Raw genomic sequence first — 16,973 nt, forward strand, 5'->3', positions numbered from 1 at the left:
GGTAAATAGGCATGAATGTGAGGTAAATACATGAATGTGCGGTAAATAGGCATGAATAGGCAGACAGTTTACATAAACAGTAGCTAGAGACACGGCAATGGTTTGGGGGGGGGGGGGGGTCTGGTAAAAAAAACTATATTATATTGAATATCTAATATACACACAATACAACACACCTTTTAGAATTTTTCATATTTTTTTAAAAACGCACGTGCGTCTGAGAAATACCGATTATGAAATTTGTTACAGGTTTGTAAATTAACCAAACTTAATGTTAATTTTTACGGGTTGAAACTAGTCTAGGTGAAAAATATGCCATAGTTTTTAAAAAATATGATCTGTCCCTTTAATCGTGAAGACACATCAAAAAGCCGTCTTAATAACCAGTCACGTGGCCAAAGTTACTTCGACACAATTGGCTAGACATCATCACAAAGAGCTGTACGAATGACGTCAAAACAACTGGCGCGAACACGCAATGACGCTTGCCCCGCCCATATCAAGTAAAGAACCTTATGAAATGCCGTCTAAATCGGTTAGAAGGCATTAAGACGTTTCTTCAGAAATAAGAACGGGCTCCGCTTCGCTCTGCCCCTTCTTATTTCTGAATAATCGTCTGAATGCCTTCTAACCTATACTTAGAAACATGAGTTATGTTTTTCTTTGAAATAAATTAAGCATGCAATCATTTATCAGACGAATTGAGGTCCTATTTCCTAAAACTATTACATTACATGTAGTTTGTTCACACATACAAAAAGGTTTGATATAACACACTGTAAAGAACTAATATTGTCCGGCAGTAAAACAGTTCCATCAGAGTACATTTACACATACAAAGACAAAAATAAGTTTAGCAATTTTCTAAATGTGTTTAAATACAAGAAAACTCGTGATATTCGAAGTGAAATCAGACACTGCAGTTGACTGATGCCTCATTTCACAGTATAAATAATTTGACAGTATAAATAACATCAGATTTTTAATAGAAAATGAAATGCGTAAATGTCACCTCGGGGAATGTATCTTACTTTTAAAAATCTTTAAAAATGCAGTAGTACCAAATTACTGAACGTTTTTTGTCGTAGTATATATTTCACATTTGCAGCTGAACTATTTCGCAGCATAAAAGTAACCGTGGAATAAATAAAGGATATTTCATGTTTTTTTTTGTCAAATATGATTTATAGCTCATGCGCGACGAGTGTGATATGCTTGCAAACTTCACGAAATGAGATATAAATCATATTTGACAAAAAACATGAAATTTTCTATTTATTATATAACTTTTGGCAATTTACCTTTATTTTTAAAATGCCAGCAGAAAAATAGTTTCGGCTTTCATACAGTGAAGATAACACTTTCTACAGTAACGATAACACATTTTAGAGTAAAATAGTGAAATTTTCACTCTAAAATGTGTTATTGTCACTGATATTTTAAGATATTTCACTAAATGTTATATAATAAATATTAATCACTCACCTCATGCCATACACTATAGATCCATTTCCATACAGTCTAATCATTTTGTTTTTCTCTGTGACGTCATGTAAATATGAGTTCTTATCGTTGGCTAGAAATGTATCCGGAACCCAGATCCTATCGGTAAAGTCGCCCGTCAGCGTCATACTGTGGTTGGGTTCGTCGGAGAACTTGAGACGGTCATCAGACCAGTACTGATTCAGGTACATGGTGATAGTGTAGTCCTGAAATATACAATAATAGAATATCGTTAGGCATTAGTACCTACCCTGGTCGGGCTGCTGGAGATCTTGCCAGCGCGGGCGGTCCCTCATCCATCCCACCCACCCTAAATCCTTTCCTGTTCTGGACAGAGAATCCGATATGGGCCGATACCTGCGCCCATGACAGGCGTGCGCATAAGCGTACGAGGCAGGGGGCAGGTGGCCAACTGCCCCCCCCCCCCCCCCCCCCCCCCCCAGTGCTGGAGCAAAACCTCAAATCTGGGCAAAAATTATAGAGATAATCGGGCAAAATGTGATAACCTGTGAACTTTTTACCATGTATTTCCATCATTCTATCCTAAAAATTAATTGTAATCCATGTAAAAAGGCAGAAATCAGCCTGCACCAACACCCCCACCGCTACCCCCACCCCAACAAAAATGAGAGCCCTAGGCCTATGGGCGTGCGCTACAACAGCTTGCTGCGAATGTGCGCGTTAAGCCCTATGACCGGACCTGACCAGTCGGTCATATAAATGTTTGCAAACATCTTAACAGTTATGTGTTATTTTGGTTTGTTGTTGCCCAATAAATATCATTTCGTCTCTGTGTATTTCCCTGCACCCGCCTGGCATCCTCGTCCTCTGCCGCTAATAAAGCTGGTCTGACCCACGGCATTAACTAACGACCGCCGGTAGTAGGGGTGCATAGTAGGTGATTACAAGTGCCTATTAACAATGCCAGAAGTAACTACTGAACACTCCCCGAAGTGGTCAGACTAAGCCCACAGCTAAAAGCTGATGGGGAATGGCAGGTGTGTGGCACAGATAGCCACAAGAGACAAGCACCTGTCGCGGTTGGAGAGACACGGACTAGAATGTGGAGGAGGACAGCGAAAGAAGTTGAAAGATAGGAGGAGTTGCCAGATCGGGAAGAAATGAGATGGGATTCAAAGGGGACAGTGGGATAAAAAAAAAAATAATAATAATAAAAAAAAAAAAAAAAAAAAAAAAAAATCATTTTATAGTCCGATATGTTTTAGTGTTGGATCTGTGTGTTGCAATTATTACTTTGATGACGTAATTGAAAACTCAGAAAACACGAATTATACGTTTTTAAAGGCGCAAACCCTAGTTTCAACCCGTGACAGCGGGCACTACAAACCTGTAACACATTTGGACAATGTTCTATCAGAGGGAAGTGAAAATCTGTGATGTTTAAACGGGGAAATACAGTCCAAAAATAGACTAGAGTTTGTATCGATACCCATTACCTCTCAGACGAACGTGAGTTTTTAGAATTACGAAAAAAACACCATTTTGGGGTATTACAAAACCCTGGATGAATAGAACCACTTCAGGTGTATGAAAATGAATACTGTAAATAAGAAAATGTCAGAACTTCTAATTTAAATCATCAAAAACTGCTTTAATAGTGAAACATACGTAGTAGTGTTTAAAACTATGGTCTGTCACTTTAAACTACCAAACGAAACGTGTGTCTGATAGTTTGTATGAATATATAAATTACTGTTCTAATCTAGTCTGTTCTATGTTGTATGATTTATATTCTATTCTGTTATGGTCTGTTATGGTGTCTTGAGTTCTGTTGTGTTCTTGTCGTACTAACAGGTAGTATTAATAAAGTAGATGGTCGGTGTACAGCGATATAGGTCTTCAGGCCGACATGACCTAAATCTTGAGACGAGTACGCATTACCTCGTGTACTTTAAATATATGTCCTCTATTGGCCTACACAATCCTAATAATACTATTGGCAGTACTTTTAGTTCGCATCATCCGAGGATGCCTCACTTCTCGTACTCTGAATTGGTACACAACTCGGTACGACGTGATTTAATAACGCTGCATTACGCCCACGCTTTCCAAGCACAGTGTTCTCAGAGAACCTTTTGCGTTTTGTTATTTGTTTTTTGTTTTGTTTTGTTTTTGGGGGTTTTGTTTTTGTTTGTGTTTATGTGTTTGGGTTTGTTTGGGGGTTTTTTGTTGTTGCTGGGTTTTTTGTGTGTGTTTTTTTGTGTGTGTTTGTTTTGTTGGGTTTTTTTTTTTTTTTTTTAGGGGGGTGGGGGAGGATGGCTGTATTTGTTTTAGAACAAGAACAGATGTATGTGTCTAGCAATGCCAAATGATTAAGAGATAGACAAATAAAGGGATCTAGCATTATTTCATTTAAAATGTGTTTTAGCGCCTCAGGTAAGGTTAAAGTACGCTTGCCTGGCACATACATACACACCTCAGATTCCTGGGTTATTTGTCCAGGAAGGAGGGTAATAGTCATTAGTATCGAATGGATTTGACACCCAATAGCCGATGTGTGTTTTTCTGCTGGGGTGTCGTTAAACATTCATTAATTCGATAGATTGACGTGGTGGCTTTAATCCTTATAACTTAGCAGTGTACTCCATGGAATGTAACTTAATTGTAGAGCATTCGTCAGAGGTGCGATAGGTTGTAGGATCGATCGCTGTTGCTAGACCCTTCGGGATTTTCTCATTGCAACAAACTTCCCACGACTGGTATCACTAAGGTCTTGATACGTGTTGTCATGTCTGTGGATAAGTGCATATACAATAATCCTTGTTGTCAGTTTGGTATGAGCAGCACCTGTGGAGATAGCAAGTTTTCTGTATCATTATCTGGACCAAGTGTCAAAATAACTATTTATCATCCACTAATGGCTTTTGTAGGAGATATCGCTGGCATTATAATTTGCGATATCTCCTGCGATATTCTTCTAGGAGATATCGCTTCTTTTGTTACGTCACTGTGTATATTTCGGCGTTAAACCTATCATTAGTGACGTCACGCCACTGTCGTTCTGCTAGTCAACGAATCTACCGCTGCCAAATATAGTAACATTCAACCCACATTACTGACATTGTTTACAATTGTCGCAAATAAAAAGAATGATAATGGATGATAAAAAGAATACCCACCTCGTGTCTTGTGATATAATTTATCAGCACTCGCTGATAAAAGTATAAAAATGCTCGGCACGCCTCGGATTTTATACTTTTTATCAACGAGTGCTGATAAATTATGATATCACAAGACACTCGGGGAGTATCCTCTATATATGTTAGATGTCAAATGGATATCGTTTAAAATGTAAAAGTAAAGTTTGTTTTATTTAACGACGCCACTAGAGCGCATTTATTTTTTTATCTTATCATCGGCTATTGGACGTCAAACATATGGTCATGCTGACACTGTTTTTTTTAAAGGAAACCCGCTGTCGCCACAAAGGCTGCTCTTTTACGGCAGGCAGCAAGGGATCTTTTATTTGCACATCCCACAGGCAGGATAGCACAAACCATGGCCTTTGTTGAACCATTTATGGATCACTGGTCGGTGCAAGTGGTTTACACCTACCCACTGAGCCTTGCGGAGCACTCACTCAGGGTTTGGAGTCGGTATCTGGATTAAAAATGCCATGTCTCGACTGGGATCCGAACCCAGTACCTACCAGCCTGTAGACCGATGGCATAACGACGACGCCACCGAAGCCGGTCCTCGTTTAAAATGTATTGACGTGTCATTAAAACAGAATTCTGTTCCGGTCCTATACCTAGGGATACTCCAGTGATCGATTATTATCGGGCATTGATCAGACTGGCTCTACCGATGTCATGAGCGATTATAGAAATCCATAATCGAATGCATGGGAAAATGTTAATTGTAGTATTTTGTTCCTCCAGTTTAGATGATGGAGTTGATGTAAATATGTTGGGGTTAATGTGTTAGTGCAAACATATTAGAAGCTATGATCAAACGTTTCTTTGAATGAATGAATGAATGAATGAATGAATGTTTAACGACACCCCAGCACGAAAAATACATCGGCTATTGGGTGTCATACTATGGTAATGCAAACAAATAAAGTGATGATCAACATCAATATAAACAAATCAAGATTTAAATAAAAACAGTGTAAAGAACTGTGCAAAAATACAAATATCACAGATAGATACTGACGTTTACTCAAAATTTCAATTGGCTATTTTCAAAGATAATGTTACACCCCTGCACCACGGTGAGGTTACAGCATGCGCATGGGCACGTTTCTTTGAAGTCCATTAAGCGTAAGTGAAGTATTCAACTACACCATTTACCCTTCTTAATTTGGCATCTCCAATAATTCTAAACCTTGATTCAATACCAATAAAATATCGCTTCTTTATACAGCTTGTGATGAACAATGACGTTGGCTTTCTGATTTAAAACGGGGTGCAAAACCATGTACAACTGAGCTTAATTTTTCAACACTAGAAACCAACATAGCCTATCACCCACACAATTTAATATAACTCGCTGTCCTAGTAAACGTTTACGTACATTCATTCATTTTAACTTATTTCTGTGCTTATATCCAATTACGTTTCAAGCACGCTGTCTTGGGCAAACACCTCAGCTATCTGGGCTGTCTGTCCAGGACAGTGGGTTAGTTGTTAGTGGTTAGTGAGAGAGAAGAGGGTGTAGTGGTCTTACATCCACCCACTGAGTCATTAAATGTCACTCAGGGTGGGAGCCGGTACCGGGGTGCGAACCCAATACCTATCGCCTTATGTGTATGTAAATTATATCTTAATTTCAGCACAACCGGGCCAGTAATAGGGACACAGATGTAATAATGTTCAGCCGGAAGTCATACATTTTTCTTCTTCTGAGACTTCGACAAGGCCGACAAGCCGGTGCTATGGTATGAATTGTTTATTGCACCTCGAGCGCGATTCCCGCCGTCAGTTATTAACTCATTGCAGGCGGTGTCGAAATGTCATATCATATTCATGGGAGCCGTGGGCAACGATTCAGAATTACGATTGTAGGTCAAACGACCCTGCAATTGTAGTATTGCACCTTCCCCATAAACAGGGCTGCATGGCCTTTTGATATACCAGTCGAGGGGCACTGGTTGGAACTGGAAAAACATGTTATTAGATGAAATTGAATTATGCACTTGAGAACATATACAGGGCAGCAAAAGAAAATGGACTGCATTTCAAATTATATTTATTGTACTGTTAAAGGGACATTCCTGAGTTTGCTGCAATTTTTAAGATGTTATCGACTAACAGAGACTTTTTAACGATTGTAATTATATGTCAAATATATTTTTCTGCATAAAATATTAGTGGCTGTATATTAAACGTGTTTCTGATCGTTCTAATATTTGTACCATGTAAAATTTCATTTTATTTCCTAAAACATTCGTTTTTCGTACGTACGAAAATATTTGAAGACAAAATCTAGTTTGGGCTTCTTTGAAATATTAAGACGACCAGAAACACATTGAATATACAGACACTGGTATTCTAAACAAAAAAATATATTTAATATGTAAGTCTAATCGTAGAAATATTTTATTAGTCGGAAACGTCTTACAATGGAGCAAACTCAGGAATGTCCCTTTAATAGTTTAGTGTAGATTTACGTATAGATGCAAAACTAGGCCTACGATATTTTTGTGAAATTGGGTCCTGCTGTTTGTAATAACATCAAATGAGCATGTCATGTCAACACAAAAGGTACATATCTCAGAAAATAGGTCAATGACTTTAAGCTGATTGGATCTCAGTTGTGTTGCCATAATTGGCCAACGTATATGGAACGTGTTTTACATATGTAAATGCGTATATATAACTTCAGTATTGGAGCAGCAAGAATATGGCTCGACATTCATGGAACTAATATCTATACATATGTACTAAAATCTGCAACTCATACCAGAAAAAAACATTAACGAGTTAATCTATATAGTGTGGTACTGAATCATATCATCATATATTCGCATTTTATATACGTACTGGCTTTTTACGAAATAAATTAACAAGAAGACTCTTAATGATAATAAACCACTCTTCGACGTCTGATGACTTATGGAGAAAAGAAATAAAGAAAGAAAGAAATGTTTTATTTAACGACGCACTCAACCCATTTTATTTACGGTTATATGGCGTCAGACATATGGTTAAGGACCACACAGATTTTGAGAGGAAACCCGCTGTCGCCACTAGATGGGCTATTCTTTCCGATTAACAACAAGGGATCTTTTATTTGCGCTGGATAGCACAGACCATGGCCTTTGTTGAACCAGTTATGGATCACTGGTCGGTGCAAGTGGTTTACACCTACCCATTGAGCTTTACGGAGCACTCACTCAGGGTTTGGAGTCGGTATCTGGATTAAAAATTCCATGCCTCGACTGGGATCCGAACCCAGTATCTACCAGCCTGTAGACCGATGGCCTAACCACGACGCCACCGAGGCCGGTAAAAAACCCCGAAATAAATTAACAAGAAGACTGTTAATGATAATGAACCACTCTTTGACGTCTGATGACTTATGGAGAAAAGACCAATGTCTGACAGATTTTGACCATAACTTCCATATCTGTAAATATCTGGGTCAGCAGTCGATCAAATTAACGATTTCTTCGTAAGTAGCAATCATACAGCCACCGCACGTCGTCGTACACCCAGCTCATAAATATTATGAAATTGAATTTACTTTGAAAAGGCGTACACTTCGTATAGCTGTCGCCAACCAGCGAGTACACCACTTTTAAGAGACAGTCCTGAATTTGATGCTACTGCAAAAAGTTGACGACTAATAGTTTGGTTATTTTGTTTAACGACACCACTAGAGCACATTCGTTTATTAATCATCGGGTATTGGATGTCAGACATTTGGTAATTCTGACATATAGTCTTAGAGAGGAAACATCAGTAGCAAGGGATCCATAGACAGGAACGAGAAATAGCCCAATGGGCCCCCAATAGGGATCGATCCTAGACCAACCGCGCATCAGGCGAGCGCTTTATCGTTGAGCTACGTCCCTCCCATACAACTAATAGAGCCTCTTTAATGACTAAAATTATACATTAGGTACAATTGTTTTATAGAGACTATTATGATTTTGTTATATTGTAACATGTTTACAACTAAGAACGTTTATTTAATGACTAAAATACACATTAGGTACAATTGTTTTATAGGGACTATCCTGATTTTGTTATATTTTAACATATTTACGACTAACAAAGCTTCTTTAATGATTAAAATTACACATTAAGTACAATTGTTTTAAAGGGATTGTACTGATTTTGTTATATTGTAACATGTTTACGACTATCACAGTTTCTTTAATGACTAAAGTACACATTAGGTGCAATTGTTTTAAAGTGAGTACGGTATATTGAGTTTGTTATATTGTAGCATGTTTACGACAAACACAGTTCTTTAATGACTAAAATACACATTAGATACAATTGTTTTAAAGTGACTATATTGAGTTTGTTATATTGTAACATGTTTACGACTAACACAGTTCTTTAATGACAAAAATACACATTAGGTAAAATTGTTTTAAAGTGACTATACTGAGTTTGTTATATTTTAACATGTTTACGAGTAACACATCCTTTTTTGATAACTAACATAACAAATTAAAAACATTTACCTGTTTAGAATATCAGTGTCTGTATAAACAAGATGTTCGTTGTTGTCCTAATGTTTGTAGTAGCCCAAACCGGATTTTATTTTCCAATAATTATATACATTACGAACATGTTCGCAAACACATTGAATATATCGACACTGGTTTTATAAATAAGAAAATATATTAATATCTAATGTTATGTGCTAAAAAGACAATGGCAGAAAACTCAGGACAGTCCCTCAAATGGTCAAAGGTACACGACCCTCTAAAGACGTCCCACGGTACTTATGGATATTTATTTCTGCACATCTCATCAGTGATATGACGGTCCCTCGCAAAACTGGTTTTTGCTTCTAACGTTAGCAAAATGTGATGCGATAGAAGATGATGGTACCAGTTCAATTGTTTGCGAGAATTCATTCGACCCTCTGAACATGTCAGTGGTGCGTTTCTGGTTGCCCCAAAGTTTACAGATTCTTAAACCCTTGTCTTGATATTACTGTTTGGCGTGTGCCACACATTGTTATGATATTGAATGTTATATCATACTGAATTGCTAGGGTATGTGGCAGTTCCGAATCTCGTCAACCAATCATAAACATAGGAATTTATTCGTCTCCAGATAAGATTTGACCATTTTGTTGGGTGTGGAGTGCCTGAGAAATCTGCCGTTGGGAGATAAACGTGATTGGATGTGGAACAGTTTAAGAACTGCAATGTCCGTATTTGCAAGGTGCTTCTGCTCGTCCTAGTATTTGCGGAAGTCCAACACTGTATTTTACCTCCCTATAATTCCGTACGTACGAATACACACATACACACACACACACACACACACACACACACACACACACACACACAGGGGGGGAGAGAGAGAGAGAGAGAGAGAGAGAGAGAGAGAGAGAGAGAGACGGACAGACAGACAGACAGACATACACACAAACACAAAGAGATATACACACACATACACAGATATACATACATACATACATACATATATGCATGCATGCATACATGCATACATGCATACATACATACATACATATACATATACACATACACATACACACACACACACACACACACACACATAATATACATATACATAATATTATACATATAAATGATATACATATACATACATATACATATACATCATAAACATATACATATACATCACATATATATATACATATACATAATATTATACATATAAATGATATACATATACATACATATACATATACATTATAAACATATACATATACATCACATATATATATACATATACAAACATTAAATGTGAGCTACCCCAAATAGGACAACCAAAAACCAGTCGATAAACTGACACTGCTATTCTAAATAAGAACGTATTTAATATGGTGGCAGGCCATCGGTCTACAGGCTGGTAGGTACTGGGTTCGGATCCCAGTCGAGGCATGGGATTTTTAATCGAGATACCGACTCCAAACCCTGAGTGAGTGCTCCGCAAGGCTCAATGGGTAGGTGTAAACCACTTGCACCGACCAGTGATCCATAACTGGTTCAACAAAGGCCATGGTTTGTGCTATCCTGCCTGTGGGAAGCGCAAATAAAAGATCCCTTGCTGCCTGTCGTAAAAAGAGTAGCCTATGTGGCGACAGCGGGTTTCCTCTAAAAACAGTGTCAGAATGACCATATGTTTGACGTCCAATAGCCGATGATAAGATAAAAAATCAATGTGCTCTAGCGGCGTCGTTAAATAAAACAAACTAACTTAACTATTTAATATGTAATTTCTGTCGACAAAAAAGGCCCTGCTAGTTGGGATTTTTTTTGTAATGACATCCATGGCAGTGTGGCTACGTAATATGATCGTTCCACGTATACAAGCACTGATTCCCTTATACTGAAATAGCGACTACCAATGTTGCAGTTCCCAGTTTTGCAGTCTCTGCAAACACACGTCAAGATCGTCTCTCGTTTTAGTTTAGTTTAAGTCGACACTTAATGGATTGTTATCGGCGTGTGTTTTCCCAGTGCAGTGTTTCTTGACATTTTTATTCAATTTTGTCCGCATTCCGCTAGACGGTGAGTGTACTATGCATAAAAATAAACCTTCTTTTTTACCGAAATGTAAAATACCTAGTTTTGAGGTGTTACAGATGCTACAACAATCAGAAACAAGAAAAAAAAGGGCAACCAAAAAAACACACAGAATGAAAAAAAAAACCAAGACAACCAAAAAACACACAGAACTACGATAAACACAGTGGACAAACAGAAAAACACATGACAACCAAAACAAAAAAACAAAGAAAAAACCACAAGCCATACAAAACGACAAACAGTGGAACCAAAAACACCGCAGCAAAAAAACACACATGAAAACAAAAACAAAAAGAAAACAAAGATAAACCCACAAGCCAACGACAAAAACGACAAACAGTGAACAACCAGAAACACCCGCAGCAACCAGAAACACACATGAAAACAAAAACAAAAAGAAAACAAAGATAAACCCACAAGCCAACGACAAAACGACAAACAGTGAACAACCAGAAACACCGCAGCAACCAGAAACACACATGAAAACAAAAACAAAAAGAAAACAAAGATAAACCCACAAGCCAACGACAAAACGACAAACGGTGAACAACCAGAAACACCGCAGCAACCAGAAACACACATGAAAACAAAAACAAAAAGAAAACAAAGATAAACCCACAAGCCAACGACAAAACGACAAACGGTGAACAACCAGAAACACCGCAGCAACCAGAAACACACATGAAAACAAAAACAAAAAGAAAACAAAGATAAACCCACAGGTCTACGACAAAACGACAAACGGTGAACAACCACAAACACCGCAGCAACCAGAAACACACATGACAAACAAAACTAAAAAAAGGAAAACAAAAACATAAACATCCTGGGCAAACCAGCAACACACAGAATAACTATAAGTAAGCCACAATGAACCAAACAAAAAGGAAGAAAATAAGATTCCGTGTAAATTGTTGGTGAGAAAAGTAATAGCTACCTGCAGTGCTAGACGCGAATGCATGACAGAAGGAAACGATGCATAGACCTTGAGTTTTAGTATTTTAAAGTACAAGGACATCAATTAAATCGTCTACATTTTGTTTTCAAGTGTCTATATTTTAGTCACTCACTGATTCATTCTTTCATTCATTCATTTTATTCATTCATTCATCCATCCATCCATCAATCCATCTATCCGTTCATTCATTAATACATTCAGTTACGTCATCTGTAGTTTTGAAATATATTGTTTTGAAATATATTGTCAGACAGAGTGGGGTTGGGGCTATCTCTTTAACTGTTTGTTAGCTTCGTTTCATCTCGTTCTACTGACTTTGATTGCAGTCCAAGTGGAGAAGTTGTAATGCGTTTGGGAACGCTTTTTAACAGACCTTGGGGAATGAATAAAACGAGGATGCCACACAAATTCCTTTAGAAACGAAAACCCTTAAGCTCCGCGAGATCACCAAACGCAAAGTGATTGACAAATACGTTACCTTGTTGATCTAGATACGGCGGGGTCGGCTACACGGCCAGATAAGGAGGGATTTATAAAAGAAGATTGTAATGGGCTGTCAGAATGACATGACGGATTAAATCCAATCTGATTGGTTGAGTGTTTGTATTCCCCATCAACGACATGAAATAACATTAAGCAGATTATTACAAAATCTTACAAGTTTAAATAACCGGAAGTCAGATGCCTTTATTCTCTAACCCGAAAGCATTCAGGGGACTGCGTTTGTTCTTTAAAAGAACCGTTTTGTTTTCTTCTTTAAAAAAAAAATGTGTTCAATTAAATATGGTGGATATCGATTTAAGTATGTGACTTTGCAGACTTCTTGAGATGAAATATGTCCATGTTCGGCTACAAACACGCTTTATTGGGCATTTACCACTTTTATTTATTAACAGTTAAATTAATTTACTTATAGTTACTTATATAGACACATTCTTATTATGAAGCATACCGTAAGTTAATAGAATATAGTTTTCGTATTAAAAATCCAATAATAAGCAAAATAATATTAACAAAAATTAGTTGGTCCCATTTCGTATGAAAATAAAACAGAATATCAGTCTAAAGAAGGCGGTCATAAACAGATAATAAATCAAAATAAATGTGAGTAGAATGAATATTTAGAACAAAGAAAGAATTAGTCACAAAAACGAAAATATGGTAAACAAACAGGGCCTCATTTCACTAAACATCGTAAGTTTACGTCTGCTACTAGCAGTTAGCCTACACCGGTCGTGAGTTTGCACGTGTTTGGCATCAATTTCAAACAGAAAATTGCATCAATACGGAAGTTGGAGTATTTTAAAGACAAAAGAAAATGAAAATGTGTGTTCTTCTGACTATATTTGTTGAACTATAACAGTAATAAGAATTGCGGTTCAGTCATAGATTTACGTTTACGTGAAAAACTAGGCTTAAGATGTTTTGTGAAACTGGGCCCAGGATAGTTAAGCTCTGATGCAATATTACACGATGATATCAACGCAGTGTGACACATTTTTACCAATGTTCAAATGTATTAAAACAAATTGTTGAACAAAAATGTGAAAATGCGAAATCAATTGTTTCTTGCTCAAAATCTTCCTTTCGTTTCTACAGATCAAAGCATTTCAAGTTGGCTACTATGTTTCCAGTACAACGTAACACATTGGTCACATGTTGCACTAAACAAGAAATCAATAATTACCATCAACGAATGCATACAATCTCCAGAAATATAAGTATATAAGTATTAAACTATATACTTTTAATTGGCCAGTAAAATATAAAATCATGATGACAGGAATGTGTGATGTATTAGCGACATAGTATTTGGTATATCTAAACACTAAGAATGAAAAAAAAAACCCTGTTTTTAAAAGGTCCATATTTACATGTTGATGTTTGCAATCATTAAATTAATTTAATTAATTCTAAATATTCAAACACATAGCACGAAGATATAATATTTTATTGGTATTATAATCCTATACTTAAACAAAAACCATAGAAAATACTAATATTACGATTTAGAAGATAATAAACGACTTGATAGAATGAATGAATGAATGAATGTTTAGCGACACCCCAGCACGAAAAATACATCGACTATTGGGTGTCAAACTATGGTAAATGGGAAAAACTAAAGTGAAAACGATTTGATAGATTTAACGTTTTCGACATATTCGACATATATTAGAACGATCAGAAACACGTTTAATATACAGCCACAAATATTTTATGCAGAAAAATATATTTAATATGTAATTGCAGTTGTCAAAAAGTCTCTGTTAGTCGATAACATCTTTAAAAATGCAGCACACTGGAATGTCCCTTTAACATATCTCCTAATTTACAAATGCGTAATACTTTCCAACACACTGAAGATAGCACTTGGAAATAGTTCTAACCTTCCTGCGTGGGTTCAAATATTTTTTGATGAACCGCCATTCGCGGTCTTGTCTGCCAGATGTGTTAAACTAATTATACGTGCTTAATTTAGTTGTCGAATGTTCATCTATAATGCACAGGACACTGAGGGAGTATTCATAGCTAGAAGCAAAATGGCGGTTTAATGTATATAGTAAGAAATAGAACTAGTGCATTAGATTTGTGTGTTCAGAGTATAGTCTTATTTAAATATAGACAACCCTGAGTAAAACGGACCCATAAAAGGTTTTGTTTAATGCAGGTATTATATTAGTTAACGGGTTTTTTGTTGTTGTTGTATAATGACACTACTAGAGCATAGTGATTAATGACTATAATAATTGGCTATTGGATGTCACACATGATAATTCTGACATGTAAGTATTAGAGAAAACCAGATACATTTTCGGGGACGGGACGTAGCCCAGTGGTACAGTGCTCGCTCTGGGCTATTTTTCGTTCCAGCCAGTGCACCACGACTGGCATATAAAAGGCCTACCCTGTCTGTGGGATGGTGCATACAAAAGATCCCTTGCTGTTAATCGAAAAGAGTAGCCTATGATGTGGCAACAGCGGGTTTCCTCTCTCAATATATGTGTGGTCTTTAACCATATGTCCGACGCCATATAACCGTAAATAAAATGTGTTGAGTGCGTCGTTAAATAAAACAGTTCTTTCTTTTTTTCAGATACATTTTCCATTAACAGCAAGGGTTCTTTTACATGCTTTTTCCCACAAACAGAACATACCACGGCCTTTGATATCCCTGTTGTGGAGCACTGTATGGGACGGGGAAAACGCAATCAGAGAATGAGTCCACCGAGGTGGTTCGATCCTACAATCAAAGCACTTCAGGCAAGGTCTCTACCGACTGAAACTAGATAAGATGTTTTTTAACAACAGAATCAGATTTTTTAATATAGGTGACTGCTTTAAGTCGCAGACCCTTGATTCAGTCCGTGAAAATAGACACTAAGTCTGGCTAATCTACAAACCTGTAACACATATGGGCTGGTTTATGTGCTTCACAGTAAACCAAATGGCCACTAAGTCTGGTTAATCTACAAACCTGTAACACATATGGGCTGGTTTATGTGCTTCACAGTAAACCAAATGGCCACTAAGTCTGGTTAATCTACAAACCTGTAACACATATGGGCTGGTTTATGTGCTTCACAGTAAACCAAATGGCCACTAAGTCTGGTTAATCTACAAACCTGTAACACATATGAGCTGGTTTATGTGCTTCACAGTAAACCAAATGGCGCCACAATGGGAACCAATCAAATTGTTCGTGAACGTTAGCGAAACGTTTGCTGGCTGAACTTGGGGATGGATACAGGTACAATAGAGTAAAAAGAGAATGTGTGACGTTGAAACGGGGAAAATACTCTGAAAAATAGACTAGAGGAAGAAAATGTTTTATTTAACGATGCACTCAACACATTTTATTTACGGTTATATGGCGTCAGTCTTATGGTTAAGGACCACACAGAGATTGAGAGAGGAAACCCGCTGTCGCCAAGTCATGGGCTACTCTTTTCGATTAGCAGCAAGGGATCTTTTATATGCATCATCCCAAAGACAGGATAGTGCATATCATTGCCTTTGTTACACCAGTTGTGGAGCACTGGCTGGAACGAGAAATAGCCCAATGGGGCCACCGACGGGATAGACTAGAGCTCGTATCCATTACTCAGAGAAACATGAATCATGAAAAATTAATTTCTTGGTACTACAAAGATCAGGATGACCAGGAACACTTCCGACGTACGGAAATGGAAATGCTAAACAATATAATCAAAGTGATGTCTGATTTCATGTATAAAAAACGGCTCTAATAGTGAAACATGTGCGGCAGTGTTTAAAACTAAGGACGTTCACTTTAATAATGGCTACTTTATAAGGTTATCAACGATACTGTAGAATGGGAAGTTATATATTAAGACAGGTAGATGTTTAAAAGGGTGTAACACGATGCATAGGTTTAATTGTAACATCATAAACAACACAAAACATCAGATGAGAAAGTGTCACTTAATAAAAAAGAATTGTTGGTATTTATAAATAATAAGATATATAGTTGTCCCATTTACAAATTAATGATAATATTATACACACACGCGCGCGCGCACACACACACACACACACACACACACAGAGAGAGAGAGAGAGAGAGAGAGAGAGAGAGAGAGAGAGAGAGAGAGAGAGAGAGAGAGAGAGAGAGAGAGAGAGAGAGAGAGACAGACAGAGACAGACAGATAGAGAGAGAGAGACAGACAGACAGACTTAAACACAACTCGTTAATAACAACTGTCCGTTCTTTTCAAATGATATCACATGGCATCTTTTCATCGAATTAAACAGTTCACC

The 16,973-nt window shown here is 37.3% G+C and overlaps 1 protein-coding gene across 1 annotated transcript in view; it reads right to left on the minus strand.

The window, feature by feature from the left end:
* Positions 1-16,973, minus strand: part of LOC121375773 (gamma-aminobutyric acid receptor subunit beta-like) — a 93,941-nt gene that overhangs the window by 23,197 nt on the left and 53,771 nt on the right. Inside the window, exon 4 of the mRNA XM_041503400.1 lies at positions 1,486-1,709. Within this exon, the coding sequence (XP_041359334.1) occupies positions 1,486-1,709 (224 nt within the window). The remainder of the gene's footprint in view (positions 1-1,485; positions 1,710-16,973) is intronic.

This window comes from Gigantopelta aegis, chromosome 6, assembly GCF_016097555.1.
Source record: "Gigantopelta aegis isolate Gae_Host chromosome 6, Gae_host_genome, whole genome shotgun sequence".
NCBI classification, from domain to species: Eukaryota; Metazoa; Mollusca; class Gastropoda; order Neomphalida; family Peltospiridae; genus Gigantopelta; species Gigantopelta aegis.